At 36.2% G+C, this 15,240-nt stretch overlaps 1 protein-coding gene across 1 annotated transcript in view; it reads right to left on the reverse strand.

Moving 5' to 3' along the window:
• Window positions 1-15,240, reverse strand: part of LOC140169827 (protein turtle homolog B-like) — a 69,636-nt gene that overhangs the window by 52,278 nt on the left and 2,118 nt on the right. Inside the window, exons 2-5 of the mRNA XM_072193128.1 lie at window positions 12,396-12,547; window positions 7,148-7,296; window positions 5,752-5,931; window positions 1,023-1,115 (exon numbers count right to left, since the gene is read on the reverse strand). Coding sequence (XP_072049229.1) covers window positions 1,023-1,115; window positions 5,752-5,782 — 124 coding nt within the window. The 5' untranslated portion in view covers window positions 5,783-5,931; window positions 7,148-7,296; window positions 12,396-12,547. The remainder of the gene's footprint in view (window positions 1-1,022; window positions 1,116-5,751; window positions 5,932-7,147; window positions 7,297-12,395; window positions 12,548-15,240) is intronic.

The raw sequence follows: 15,240 nt of genomic DNA on the forward strand, positions 1-15,240 counted from the left end.
GTAGGCCTTACATTATATTTTCACCATAAAGAGGTCCGCAAAATAATGCATACCAATGCTAGTAGGACCCCTACCCTGTAATCTCTTTAGCAAACAAAGACGATCTCCGAATTAAATAGCCAGCTCTTAGCTGGCGAAAAATAAATGTATCAATCTAACGATATGCACCTAAAGATTATGAAGTTGGGATGAACAGCTGTCCATCATATGCAAATTTTGACCTTCGTTATTAAAGATATAGATTTTTTCTTCAAAACACTAAAACATGTAGGTCTTTTTGGAAAAAATGTTTATGTTCAATATGAAAGGTCAAAATGTTCAATTGATAGTCGGCTTTTCATCCCAGCTACATAGGCCTACAGTTTCATTACATATCATTAGATTTATAAAGTTTACTTCGAGGACTGTTAAATTAAAAAATATGAAATTTTAAAAATTTGCCATAAAATTTGTATTATATCACGAATTTCACAAAATCAAAATTATTATTATTTTTTTATATATCAGAAGGACAATCCTCGTATTCAGCATGTAATTCGATATGTCTGATGTGCTCTCAGGTCCCATAACAATAATGTGCAAATGTTGCTATCCGCTTCCTTAATTTATTGTATTAATGAAAATCATAGTTTTGTTGTTTTTCGTATCGTTGTTTTGCATGAATGAAGTGATGATAACAATACTGCAATTTAATGCAAATAGTTGCTTTTCGAAAGTGCAATTGTTATTAACACTACATTCGTAAATACCAGTACTTTTTCCCTGAAAAGTATTTGCTTTTCAGAAAAAAGAGAAAGGCATTTACGAATGGCGTGTTACTGTAATCATCGCTCCATTCGTGGAAAATAATGGAGCGGTAAAACAATAGCGCGACGTCATAGGTGTGTATTAAACATGGTTAATCTATGTACACATCTTTTTTCTACTTAATACGTCGTTTGGAATACATCACTGCTTCACAAGTAGTGTGTGCACCACCAGTAGCGGATCCCTGAAATTAGGTATTAGCTGAGATTACTTACCATCCACATAAATCAGAGTGCTAGGGCTTATCACACTACCATGTTCATTGGTTGCATTGCACTGGTAACTTCCTCTATCAAAGGTTGCAATTCCTAAAGAGAATAAAATAAACGTAAGTTTTAAGAAAATCAGTTATCCATGCTCATACAAATTTGCTATGTACTGAATTAAATTAGACACATTTTAAAATTGTTTTATTGACAAATTAATCATGGTTTAGAAATAGTAGTAGGATTAAACAAAACTTGATTTCATTGATATTTAAAACAGGATATGTCATGCACTGGAGTACTGGCCACCGAATCCCATATAATATCTGACTTACGTTATATTGAATAAACAATACATTGCCCTACAGAATGTGTTGCTGTTGGGTAAAGCATGTTAGGTCCTAGGATGGAGAAACACTTTTCTTTTAAGATATTATATTGGAATAACAACAGTTTTCAATAATTCAATTGAAAACTGTGTCCAAATTAATTAAGTAATTAAAAGGCCTAAATTATAGTAAACAGGAAGTCAAATGATGGATCTTGAGCCCATTTAATTATCCACTGACTATGCCACTGTCAGCCAGGACCCTACTCCCCTGGCTGCTTCCCAAGGGGCTGTACAATAATTATGAGCCCCCCCCCGGGTAAAATTTCTGAACGGCTCGCCAAAAATCGCTTGCCTCCCCTCTCTGCCCGCCAAAAATTGCTTTCCCCCTTTTCGGCTCGCCAAAAATTTCTTGCTCCCCCCCAATTTTACCTTCCTCCAGGGCTCATAATTATTGCACAGCCCCTAAATATAGACTGACACAGAGGTAGCGCTAAGTTGCTTTTTGGGGTCCCGGACCCACCAAAATAAAGTTCGGACCCCCTGTTTGTAAATTTTCTGCAAGTTCAGGGGTCCCTGCAGACCCCCAGTTTTTCAATCCAGCGCTATTGCGGCATACTATTTATGCTGCATTTGTGCAACTCGGACTCACCAAACTCTACTCCGGACCCCCTACTTTTTAGTTTTTGGTAAGTTCAGGGGTCCCTGCGGACACTGGAGTGTTTAGTTCTAGCGCTACCCCTGGACTGACAGTTCATACAGGTGTCATTAGAGAGGGCTTATACCCCCCCCCCCCTTGAATACTGTAATGTCAGGTCGGCAGTATTCCCCTGCTGCCTTTCATCACCGGCGTGTCCAGGATCTTTTCCTGCGGGGGGCTCAGCCCCTTTTTCAGATTTATGTGGGGGGCTTTATGGCTAAAATCGCTAAAAACGGCTGATTTTACATGATTTTTAACAAAGTGCGGGGGGCTTCAGCACCCAAAGCTCCCCCTGGACACGCTACTGTTCATGATACGCCCGGTTACATTATTATACCCAAGTATTAAAGACTTCCTTAATTCAGCGCCATGCTATTGCATTCACCTGTAAATTACTGCATCAGATTGTTGCCAAGTCACCACAGAATAATATAAACAATCTACAGAAAACGTTTCAGGTTTTAAGTCATAATGTATTATCTTATAGTATGAAATTGGTTTTTTTTTTTTCCAAACCTGTTTTTTGGCATATTAGTTATGTTTGCATATGTCCTAACTTAACACCTAAATGGAATCAGCCAAATGTGTTGTGTTTGTCGGTCAACAGAACAAAGTTTGACATAAAGTCATAATTCATGATTATGACTTTATGTCCTCCCATAGAATTGCATATTAAACGGACAAAATAACCAGTAGGGTTTCTATAACTTTACCTTGTTATTTCAGCTCAAAATGGACAGAAACCCTCCTGACAATAATACTACTAGTATTACTTCAACATTTTGAGTATAGAATAGCAAATTTAAAATCAGAAGGAAATCGTACATTAAGGCTTTAAGGGTATAAAGCTTTTCAACAAAATTTAGAAAACCTTTTTGAAAACTTCTACCAAACTTTAAACATTAAGTTTTAAAATATTTTGCCAAACATTTGCTAAAAAACATTTTGCAATAACATTTTTACAATGTTGTTGTAGTGGTTTTTTTTTAAATAAATCATTTTAAAATTGTTTTCATGATCTTTTTAAACCCAACCACCAAAACCAAAACAAAATGTTTAAAACATTTAAATATATCTGTGTGTTTGCTGAGAATGGTCATAGCTAGTAATAAATATTTTAAAGACAATTTGTATAAAATCATATATTTGATTGCACACAATGTAAAACGCATAAAAAGTCAGAGTTTTAAGTAGCTAGTATACAGCGTATAGGCTACTGAACAAATTTATAACAACCGCCCTTAACAAGAATTGCCTAATATGTATATCACAAGTTTCCTGAAAGCATGATCATATTTTGTCAAAATATGATTAGCTTGGTTGGCAATATTCCACGTCTAGATTTGAGGATGTCCCTATCTACGTCAACTCATGAGTCATTACACTAGGATCCACAACATGCTCATCTATCAGTGCACAGTCCAGTAACCCAAATACATTTGTACATTTGTTGAATGACCTTTGAAAATTTGGGTACAAAAACTCATACTCTGATTCTTTAGATCAAATTTTGCACTATGATTGTTTTATTGAGGTTATTTACCTATGCCATTGGGATGAGGCTATTATGGTCCATAGTGTTAGTTCCTGTATTATTAGGGTAGCAACCCATACTTCATAGTCTTCTTGAATACCCATGTGTTGTGATAGCTTGTCAACATAGTGAATCCACACGGTGGAAGATCTATAGGAAGATCATGGAATAGTTTATTGGGCATTTTTTGTTGACATGGACATGGGCAGTGGTATAGCCGAGCCGCAGGGTGGGGGTACGGCAAAGAGGTAAGATTCCCCCAACCTGCAACCCCCTGCTTTGTGAGAAGTCTCTTCACCCTTTTGCCGCCTATGTGGGTGGGATGCTGACTGCCATCATATTTAAGATTTTTTGGCCTTTCTTGTGCTTTTTAGCCCATTTTTTACCATTTTCATCAAATTTTGCCCAACATGAATGAAAGTTGCTTGCCCCCTTCATCCCCCTCTGAAAGTGTCCTGGCTATACCACTGGAAATGGTGGAGAAGCACTTCTGAATTTGTGTGTATTTGTAGGGGTAATACCATGTGTCTATATCACTTTTGAATGGGACTGGGATGTAAATGGGCAACTGACATATCCTTTTCCTGATGATATCCTTCAGGTCTATCCCACAATCCATCTTGTCCTTGGACAGGTAGCTATGGGATTGCGTACAGTATTGAACATTCAGGGGGGTAACACCCCCTCTAAACAAGTTTTTTTTTTTTTTGCTCTAAATTTTATGATGAATTATCAAATTATCATGTCATTTAATTCCGGAAATGAAAAAAGTAAGGATATTTTTTTTGGGGGGGGGAATTTCCTGAATTTGGATAAATTTTGGAAGATTTACATCCCTGGTGGGAAGCCGCAGTTGTTTGATGTATATAGAATTGGCTTCATTAATAACTAAGTGCAAACTATAGGTGGCGCTATTTATCCTAAATCATATTTCTTTATTTGCAAGAGGTAGGTGATTAATACTGCCATTAAAACAGCTGGAATAGGTGAAACAAGCAACAAGGAAATTTTATAAACATATTTTATCAAACAAAAAAAGGAATTATTTGTAATAAAAGCTTGAAAGAGTAATTTCCATAAACTAACTAACGCCACCAATTTTGTCATTGATAGGCACATTTTAAATCCGAAAAAGCTTTAAAAAATGCTATAAAAAAGTGAAAAATTTTGTAAAAGAGGGGAAGTTAAAGTTGCGAATGACTCAAAATCATCTGTATATATTAGCATGATATCGCGTTTAGCTGTTTAAGCCTAAAATTTGGTTGTACATTATGTTTTGTTTGAAAAGCTAATAAATGATCCCATCAAACAACCGTGAAGCATTGCTGAAAGACCCAAGTGAATAAATCTTACCTACCTTATGACACCCTTATTCTTCCTCTAATTAATCTCTATGCATGCTGATCCCTGAACTTTAACCTCATGAGAACTATACCTGCAGATTGGCCCAAATGAATTTTCATCGGAACATGATGATAACTACATGTATTACTATACTTTGATCATTTTTTTTTTTTTTTTTTTTTTATTTATAACATTCGGCCGAAGCCAGGCTAATCCCAATAGTGCTCAGAGGCTACTAAATTTAAGGGACACCATCCGGATATGACGGGACAGGGATATGGGAAGAGGTCCGATTTTAGATGCAGGAGGAAAACCGGAGCACCCGGAGAAAAAACCTGCGAGGACGAGCATGGATCGGCAACCAAACTCACATGTGGCGCCACAGGGAATCGAACCCCGGCCACAGTGGTGAGAAGCGAGTGAGAAGACCACTACACTAACCCGACCTCCCAGCTCGTAATCGGCAGGCCTTATAACATCGCGGATTAATATCAATATATTTTAGTTTGAAAATTATCTTGTGACATCCAGAAGCATCACAAATTATTTATTCAAGTCCTATAATTTGCCTACCATCAAAAAGAAAAAATATAGAGCAGACAGGTCAACTATAGCACTCTTAACGTGGGTCTACTTTTCGGCGTAGTGTTAAAAGCCTAACGAGCTGATCAAAGTATATGTACAATGCATGGACTATAGTGCCTTTCTTGATTTGAAGAATATTTTTGTAAAAATACCCCCTTTTATGTGTTTCTCAAATCGCATTTCCCCCTATCTAATGAATTTCAGGAACAGCATGCATATCCACGAATAGGCCGAACCGGTCACTTACTTGAAAATAATAACTGCGATCCAACAAACATAATGTTAGCCCTATTTCCAAGTTGACCTCCGTCTTTAAGCCAGCCAATGGTAGGTGCAGGGTTCCCATCTACGACACAGTCCAGTGCGAATGCTTGACTCAGGTTGACATAGATCTCTGGAGGTGGTACGTTTACAAATGTTGGTGGATCTGCATGAAGAAAACATTACCTGAGTGTGATTTTTTTTACTAATTAGGCCTCAAACAAAAATTTGCTTGATTGGCATAACCCAACCGACCCTAAAATTAGGCCCAACCCTAGAGTTTGTTTTTTAAAAATTTTTTGCACTGAAAAAAATAAATAAATAAATAAAACAATTAATTTAAAATTAAATTTAAAAAAAGGAAGAAAACAAGTTCCAAAGCCATTATCAAATACAATTTACAGCTTTAAAAGTAGAAAAAAAATCCCTACCTACCTACCCTAATTTTTTTTTTTAATGTTACGCCAATCAAAAAATTTTCTTTTTTAGGCCTTATAGTCAGTATATAGACTGTAAGTATAACAATAAAAATTATACAACTGCAATTTCCCTTTTTAGAAAAAAATAAGAGATCATGGCAACAATGTTATATGCAGTGGAATCAGTAACATCTTGGCTAACAAAATTTTTTTTAATTCTTTACTAGTTCGGGCTCAAACGCTATGCTCAATTAACTAAATTGTCCAGAAAACGAGTTGGGCCACTTTTGGCATTTCCACGCACATCAAGCGTGCATGACATAAAATTGACTGTCATGATTAGCAATTGCATTTTTGCTTCTCAGAAAAAAATAAAATAGATTGATGGAGTAAATATGATATGCAGTAGAATCAGTAATATCTTGGCTTTAACATTTTTTAACTTGGTTTCTTTCCTAGTTCAGGTTCAAACCACTGTAGGTTCAAACGTTATGCCCAATTTTACCTAATCGCCCCAGTTGGGCCACTTTTTGACATGTTCGTTCGTATCAAATTTGTGCGCAAAACAAACTGTCAGGCTTATCGTCAAAAGTTTTTTTATGTTATGATCAAAAAACTTCACATGTCTTCTTATTATGTTCTTTATATTAGATTTGTAACTGTTCACAAGTAAACTCTACAGTTTGATCACCTCGTAATCAGTGGGCCTTATAACAATAACATTGCGGATTAATATCAATGTATTATTTTGAAACTTGTCTTGTGACACCTCACCAGAAGCATCACAAGTTACTTATTGAAGTCCTATACTTTGTCTTCTTTCTTTAACATGCAAAATATAGACCATACAGGTCAACTACAGCACTCTAAACGTTGGTCTACTTTTCTGTGCAGTAGTAAAAGCCTAACAATCCCCGCTGATTACGAGTTGATCAAAGTATAGTGAATGTTAGGTTGACTCACATGCCACATTAAGGTTGAATCTACAGGTCCCAGACCCACCAGCAGCATCAGTAACCTCTGCCCTGAAGTCTCCCTGGTCTGCCCTAGATACTGTTGTTATGGTCAGGACACCTCTTGCCTATGATGTAGCTGGCTGTGGACACTGTGATCTAGAAAGAAAAATCATATATTCATTACTAATTCATGTTCAAGTGATGATAGGGGAGTCATTTATATGGTGTGATCAAGCAAAATCAGTCTAAAGTCGGGCATATTTTTATTTTTCTACTCAGCATTTGCAAAGCTACATTTTGTAGAAAACCCCATTGAAATTGAATAAATTGTTCTAAAGATATGAGCATTTGAAGGTTTAAAAAAAAAATAGGAAAGAAATTATTTCCTTTGTTTGACTATATCTCAAAATCAATATTTCCAACTTCTGACTGATTTTGCTTGATCACATCACATATAGGCATAATGTTAGTAGAAAGTAAAGATGGGTTCAACCAGAAGGGGTGCAAGGTGTGTCATGCCTCCAAAATGCTAATCCAAAAGAAAGGTCCACTTTTTCTGCAAACTGTAAAACATTAAAAATCAGCCCTTTTCTAATGGAAAAATGCACAAAAAGTCCCCCTTTTTGGAAAAAAAAAACATATTTTAGCTCGCCGCACCACCACACAAAATAAATCTTGGCTACAGACCTGTTCTTAGAGCGTGTATGAGGGGTAGTTCTCGCCCATTTCAAGCTCTCAGTTAAACGGTTAAATAGAGAAGGGTGCACTTGCCTCATTTTCCACAACAAACTGGAAAATGTGCATAGGCCTATATAGTGCAATTTTCTTAAAATAATTACCAAACCTACTATGCAACATCAAAATGCTAATTACCAAAACAGCTTTGAATTATTCATAACAATTAAAACAATTTAGAAACAATTGTTACTTCATTCAGTAATCTCAGAGAAGGTGTAAAAAGGTGAAATTGTGCATAAATTGTCTAAAAGTGAAGAAAAAAGTCAATTTGCTTTGAAAAATTTGGGTGGAAAATGAGAAAAACAGTGTCACAGCAAAGTCCCATTTTTTATGATGTAGTTAATTATTTCCAAAGTATAGAAATTTATGTAAAATGTCTCATTTTGTCTTCAATGTACACAGCTTTCGGATTAACCAGTAGCAGGCTATGTTAGCACATCTATGACACTAACAAAGGTGCCACAATCTGAAATTTGATATGACCCTCCGGATGGGTAAATCACTGAATGTGCCTTTAAATCACTGATTTATACAAAAAATCATTTGATTTAGATCATGATTTATGAGTGACTGAAATCAATGTGATTTTAAAATCAACATCAATTTAAAATCAACCAACCCTGATATCAAGAGTCGGTAAGTAAGTTTTATCCTAGAATCAGAAGTAAATTTAGTAAAAGCGAATGGGTTCTTTAGTAGCTGCATGGGTCATGCTACACTTTAACATACCAATTTCCTATTGCAAAGGGCAACTTCCCTTGATGCTATTTAATGATTGCAAGTGTCATAATCAAGGTACCCCGTACGACATGTCAAAAGTGTCACCTATTTAAGGGATCTAAAATGAGCGTTTATTGCGTTTCGACAGTATTTTTTGTGCGACATGAGAGCACCTCAGACCTATCGAATTGCATTCTGAATCTGAAGCATGTCTTTCTGATATCAAATAATTTTCATTTTTGAAAATCACAATATAATACAAATTTTATGACAAATTATAAAAATTTGATATTTTTCAAATTTTGATATATAACAGTCCTCGAAGTGAATTATATAAATCTAATGATATATTCTTAAAGTGTATGTAGCAGGAGGAAAAGCCGATGGTCAATTGAAAATTTTGACCTTTCATATTGAAGATATGGATTTTTTTCCCAAAAAGACCTAATTTGTTTTGGTGTTTTGGGAAAAAAAATCCATATCTTCAATACGAAAGGTCAAAATTTTCAATTGATCGTCGGCTTTTCATCCTACCTACATACACTTTAAGTATAAATCATCAGATTTATAAAGTTCACTTCAAGTACTGTTAAATATCAAAAATATCAATTTTTAATGATTTGCCATAAAATGTGTATTAAATTGCGAATTTCAAAAATCAAAATTATTTGATATCAGAATGACATTCTTCGTATTCAGAATGGAATTGATATGTCTGATGTGCTCTAATGTCCCACAATAAATACTGTCCAAATGTTCATACCCCAGCCCTTAATGTCAAGTGGAAATAGAAATGCACATAGAAAAAATTTGAAATTTCCAGCATCAGGGATTTTTTTTTAAATCAGGATATAAAACGGTCTATTCCTATCCAGTTGAAATCTTATTATACACCCCCTATTGAAGACATGACTTTATCTTCCACACAGGAAGTGTGGATTTCAAATGGTGTTACCTGAATGGGTGACTCCATTTGAAATCTACACCCCCCTGTGTGGGAAATTAAGACCATGTCTTTCAGGGGTGTATGGATTTCAATTAGAATTGTCAATAGCCCAATTGCCTGGTGCCAACACAGATTGGTGCCAACAACAATTCCAAACTTAGCCTGATACAGCTTGTAACATACCCTGGTGGCACTGATTGCAAGCATTAATACCTTGTGGTTATATTATTTATTAAAAAGTCATGAAGGAATGTTTGCTGGTGAAAGCACAGATACTTTGTGTTAAAAGTATCTGAATTGATGCTGCAATTTGAGTTACTTGTAACTAGCGATGGGGTATGAACGTTTGGACAGTATTTATTGTGGGACATTAGAGCACATCAGACATATCGAATTGCATTCTGATATCAAATAATTTTGATTTTTTTTATGGCAAATGATTAAAATTGATATTTTTGATATTTAACAGTACACGAAGTAAACTTTATAAATCTGATGATATGTACTTAAAATGTATGTATAGGTGGGATGAAAAGCCGACGATCAATTGAAAATTTTGACCTTTCGTATTGAAGATATGGATTTTATTCCCCAAAACACAAAAAAATAGGTCTTTTTGGGAAAAAAAATCCATATCTACAAAGGTCAAAATTTTCAATTGATCATTAGCTTTTCCTCCCAGCTATACACTTTACGAATATATCATTATATATCAAAATGTGATAAATATCAAATTTTAATAATTTGTCATAAAAATTGTATTATATCGTGAATTTCAAAAAAATGAAAATTATTTGATATCAGAAAGACATTCTTCGTATTCAGAATGCAATTCGATATGTCTGATGTGCTCTCATGTCCCACAAAAAATACTGTTGAAACGCTCAAAATGCTCATTCCAGATCCCTTAAGAAACCAATAGGGAAATTTATGTGTGATTGGTGAACCAACAAATGCAAAACCTTTCACAGAAAAAGTTTATGTCAGTCAGGGTTATTTAATAAAAAGGGTATAACACAGATACTTGTTTAAGTATCTGTGGTATAAATCTGCACCGGTGGATTTTGTAATGTCAGAGAGGGGATGTCATGGTCCCATACAGGCACTGAACAAGTGCTAGAAGCACTGTGAAATCACTATGTGACTGGTGATGCACAGTGTCTTCGCCCCGATATCTTCATGGCAGAAATCGCCATGGTAGGTTGAATCCACAGCCACACATGGCCATTTTGTTCCGACCTGTTTAATAGTTTTGAGCCGCATAATGAGCCGAGGGACATCCGACTAAGGCTACTGGCAATGGTAATTGACACCGGGGGAGGGGGGGTCACTCCCATTGTGGCCTGTACACCCCCGGGTGTACACCATCCGCGATAATGAAAATGCGTAAAAAGGGTAGTTTTTCGTGGGTAGGCACGATACGCGTGTACCGTGTTTAGGGTGTCAAAAACATGAAAAATGGGGAAAAAAGGATAGCGAAATTGCAATTGCTAATACGCGGAAATGAAATTTAGGGTATGAAATTTGATACAAGGAATAAACTCCCTGTTTAGGGTGTGAAAAGGGTATCGTTTTAGCCAAGGGTTAAATCCTTGTTTAGGGTGCTTTTCAAAAGTTGATTATTGCGGATGGTGTACAGGCCACAATGAGAGTGACCCCCCCACCCCCGGGTAATTGACCTCTCTGTGTGTGAATATATACCCCATGAGGTCATCTGCCCTTTAGACTGCCTCCACGAGTGAGTGCAGCTAGCCTACGCTGCACTATAGTTTGGCATATAAATCAGAATATTTGTCAGTTTTTGAGCTCAATATGCACGCTTCTTTCTCAATACGCAAGCTAACGACTATCATATCCTTTCAACAGTCACACATATGTTCAAGTGCAAGGAAAAAAAATATGGCTTCTTTAGAATAAAAAATTACGGAGATATTCATCATTTTCTACCCCGGTATCCAAAGATTTATCGTCTGAATATCAAATCGTGCATAGCACATTCACATGTATCGATCCCATGTATTCATTTTAGTGTCTCTGCTGTACAATGTAAAATTATTAACCAGGCAATGTCGGTGTGTGATGTGGCTCCTGTGACTGGACAAATCAATGCTATATTTGTGACCAGTGTCGTAGCGTGGGTCATCATATATGGGCCCGGCATATGGGGGGGGCACCGACCATGATTGCAGGGGCACCGGATCTATTAACTGGAGGGCACAAGCCCGTTTTCGGCAATTTTCCTAAATTTTGTTTGCCACTATTTGTGACAATGGGCTATTCCATTTAAAATCCACACTCCCTCTGTGGAAGACTGGAAATATCATCCACAGGGGGAGTATGAGTTTTGAATAGAATAGACAATTGGGTAACTTCAATTTGAATTACTTACTCCAGTGTGGAAGATATCTATATGTATTCCATATATACAGGGGGAGTATGGCTTTCAAAATGATTAACTCTGACCAATTACAGTTGACAAACATACTCCCCCTGTGGAAGATCATGTGTACATCCATATCAAAACGATGCACTTGTCGGCTGCTACATGTGCCTCATTTCACATAATAACTGGGAATAAATTCCAGACTTATCTCAAGTGGAGGTCACTTCAAATCATCCCCAAGTGACATGGTTATGGAATGTCCTTTGTATTAATAAGCCATGTGACTTGGGGTGATATAAAGTGACCCCACTTGAAATGAGTCTGGTATTTATTCCCAGTTATTATGTGAAATGCACATGTAGCAGCAACAAGTGCATCCTTTGATAAGGATGTACACATATTTCCAAAATCTTCCACAGGGGATGTGTGGATTTTAAATGGAACAGCCCAATCCTCTGTTTAGCTTACCTGTCTTTCACTCAGTCCTTGTTGGGATGGACTGTGAAACCATTTGTATGTGACTGGTGATGTGGCTCCTGTGATAGGGCAATTCAATGCTATATTCTGTGTTCCTTCCATAATGGTCATGTGCTGCTCAGCGTTTCCTGCAATCTGTAATGCTTTCAAAGAAATAAAAATGTACAAAATACAAAATTACTGTATTTCCTCAAATAGTCGCCCCCTTCAAACAAACGCTCATTCCAGATCCCTTAAGGCAGCTGTGTATACTCTAGACATTGTTTCTTTTGCAAAATTGAGTTTTTCTGATATGTTTGTACTTTGTTATGTTTTTTATAAATACAAGGAATGAAAATCCAGATTTGTAAACTCCAACTGCAATATATTTTAAGGATTTTATTTCATATTCCACTCGTGTTTGAAATTGAAAAGGAAAGAAAATCTTTGTTGTACCAGCAGGGTACACGCGCGAAACAACCCATCGCGTTGCGTATCCCGCAATTTGTTAATGCACAAATACGCTACCCGACGCTTATCTGCATGCGCGGCGCATCTTATGGAAACACCACGGAAGCACAAAAACCTAGTGGTCAAATGGCTCCATTTTAGCTGATAAAATGTTGGTTTTTTCAAGTTCTTTCCCCCGATTTAAATATCAAGTTATGAATGGATTTCGCTCAAACTTCTCAAGGGGCCGTGGATTTACCCGATGTTTATGTAATGTAAGGTAGAAAAATATTTAAAAAAACTGCCGCATTCTCCTGCGAGATTCGATGAAAGTTCAAAATGTGACCACTTTAAACTTCAACGGCCACTATTTCAATGTTCATTTTCTCTGTAAAATGACGATTTAGGTACACGATAACTCAATAAATACAGCATCTATATAAGCAAATTTGATCATTACAAATATCACGATCGACTCAAGAAACGTTTTTCTCATTTTTTTATATTTTGGTCTATTTCCGATTTTAGGCATCATTTTGTGCAAATAGGTGTTTGTGAATTTCAAAAAGTTCAATTTGATGCCTTATATGGTCAATATCTCAAAAATTAAGGCCAATATCAAAAAAATTAAAAAAACGTTTTTGGAATGGAGCCTCAAGAAATAAAATATTTTGGAAAGAGTGTTTTTTTGTTATGATGGATTGATGTACCTAACAAATATTGCCAAAAACTCACTTTTTTGTGATTTTCTTCATAATTGTTGTTTTTACCCCAAATCTGTATTGATATTAAGATTTATTGATGTCTTGCCTTCATAAAAATGTAGGTTATAGGCCTACTTTTATATGTCTTGCGCGAATAATTACAAAATTAATATTGCACTTTTACTACATGCATGTCTGAGAGTACACAGCCTCCTTAAGAAGATTTTCAACAATGGGGGGCTGAAAATTGAAAAAAATTTGGTGGGGCACCCTGGGGGTGCTCGTTTTTGAGGGGGTTTCCCCCTTGAGTCAGAAAATTTTGCAAAATATAGGTCAAAAACACCCATTTTCCTGCTATTTTATCATAATTTGGATCACATTAGATTATTGGAGAGGGGGGCTGAAAGGTAGGCATATTCCAGCCCCCGCATCAAAATTATTGAGGGGGCTGAGCCCCCCACCCCCTGGTTCTTAAACTAGGCATGTTCGTTAAATTTTGAAATTTAATAAATTCATCTAAAATTGCTTTCATTAAAAAGAGAATCGTTTTTAAAACTGAGGGGTCAAATCAATCATGTAGCCTACAATTGGCAATGTTATGAGGAAAAGTATGCTCGCCTGAATGTCCCAAATTTTGTGTCCCAGCATTAGGCCTATCATTAATATCAAGGCTTCCTTTATGTCTTTTTTTTAAATGTATTTTATGGCTATTTGAACACAAAGGGCCATTTTTCAAAAATGCACTAATGTTTCATGAAATATATCTTTCACTATTTGATAGTAATAGTATCAAATATTATTCAAATGCAGTTTTACTAAAATTCATGCAGATTGGAGTTTTGAGGGTCAAAATCCTAATTTTCCAATTGGATTACCATGATTACACAGTTAAGACAGGATCTTGGATCACAAGAAGATTAATGAAGCCTGCCCTCACATGTTAAAAATGTGATCATGCCTACCAAAGCCTATGATATATATCAGACCCCCCGTCCCGATTTTATGACAAACACTTTGCAAATGCAATTTTACACAGAAATGAATGGTAAAAAATAACATCTATAATAAATTAGGGGTTCATTTATATATTTTCATGGCTAAACAACGTTTAGTCATGAAAAATATATGAATGAACCCCGTTCATACATACCGGAACTTTTTGCGATTCTTATTTCATCAAAATAATAACAAAAAAGTACAAGTAACATTAACAAATGAAACATGATTTTCATGCATTTTCCCTACCCGGCGAATAAGCGGCGATCTCACATCTGGGACACCGGGCATAAACGTTGTTTATACGGTAATGCCCGGCTCTCGACCAATCACGCGCTGTTACATAGCGGCCTCCCTCACCGATTTTTGAAAAAGTCCGGATGATATTATGCCATGCATGCATGGATTATAATCACTAGCGGGATACCAGCGCTTCGCTGGTCCCCGCCAGATGGGGAGCGTTCACCATAACAGGAATAATTAATGAACAGGTAGAATCATTGAAAAGGTACATTTTATTTTTCTAAACCTGTCTCTTCTTACATTTTCTTTTTTAGTTTCTTTTGCTTAGCTTGTGATTTTCCGTTTCCATTAGTGATGTGGTCGACATGCCTTATGTCGACATAATGTCGACGTCGGCACGTATGCCGACATCAAAAAATCATGTCGACAAAAAAATTTGTCAGTGTGTTTTTTTTTTAGTAGCA

This window comes from Amphiura filiformis, chromosome 14 (assembly GCF_039555335.1).
Source record: "Amphiura filiformis chromosome 14, Afil_fr2py, whole genome shotgun sequence".
In the NCBI taxonomy this organism is placed as follows: domain Eukaryota; kingdom Metazoa; phylum Echinodermata; class Ophiuroidea; order Amphilepidida; family Amphiuridae; genus Amphiura; species Amphiura filiformis.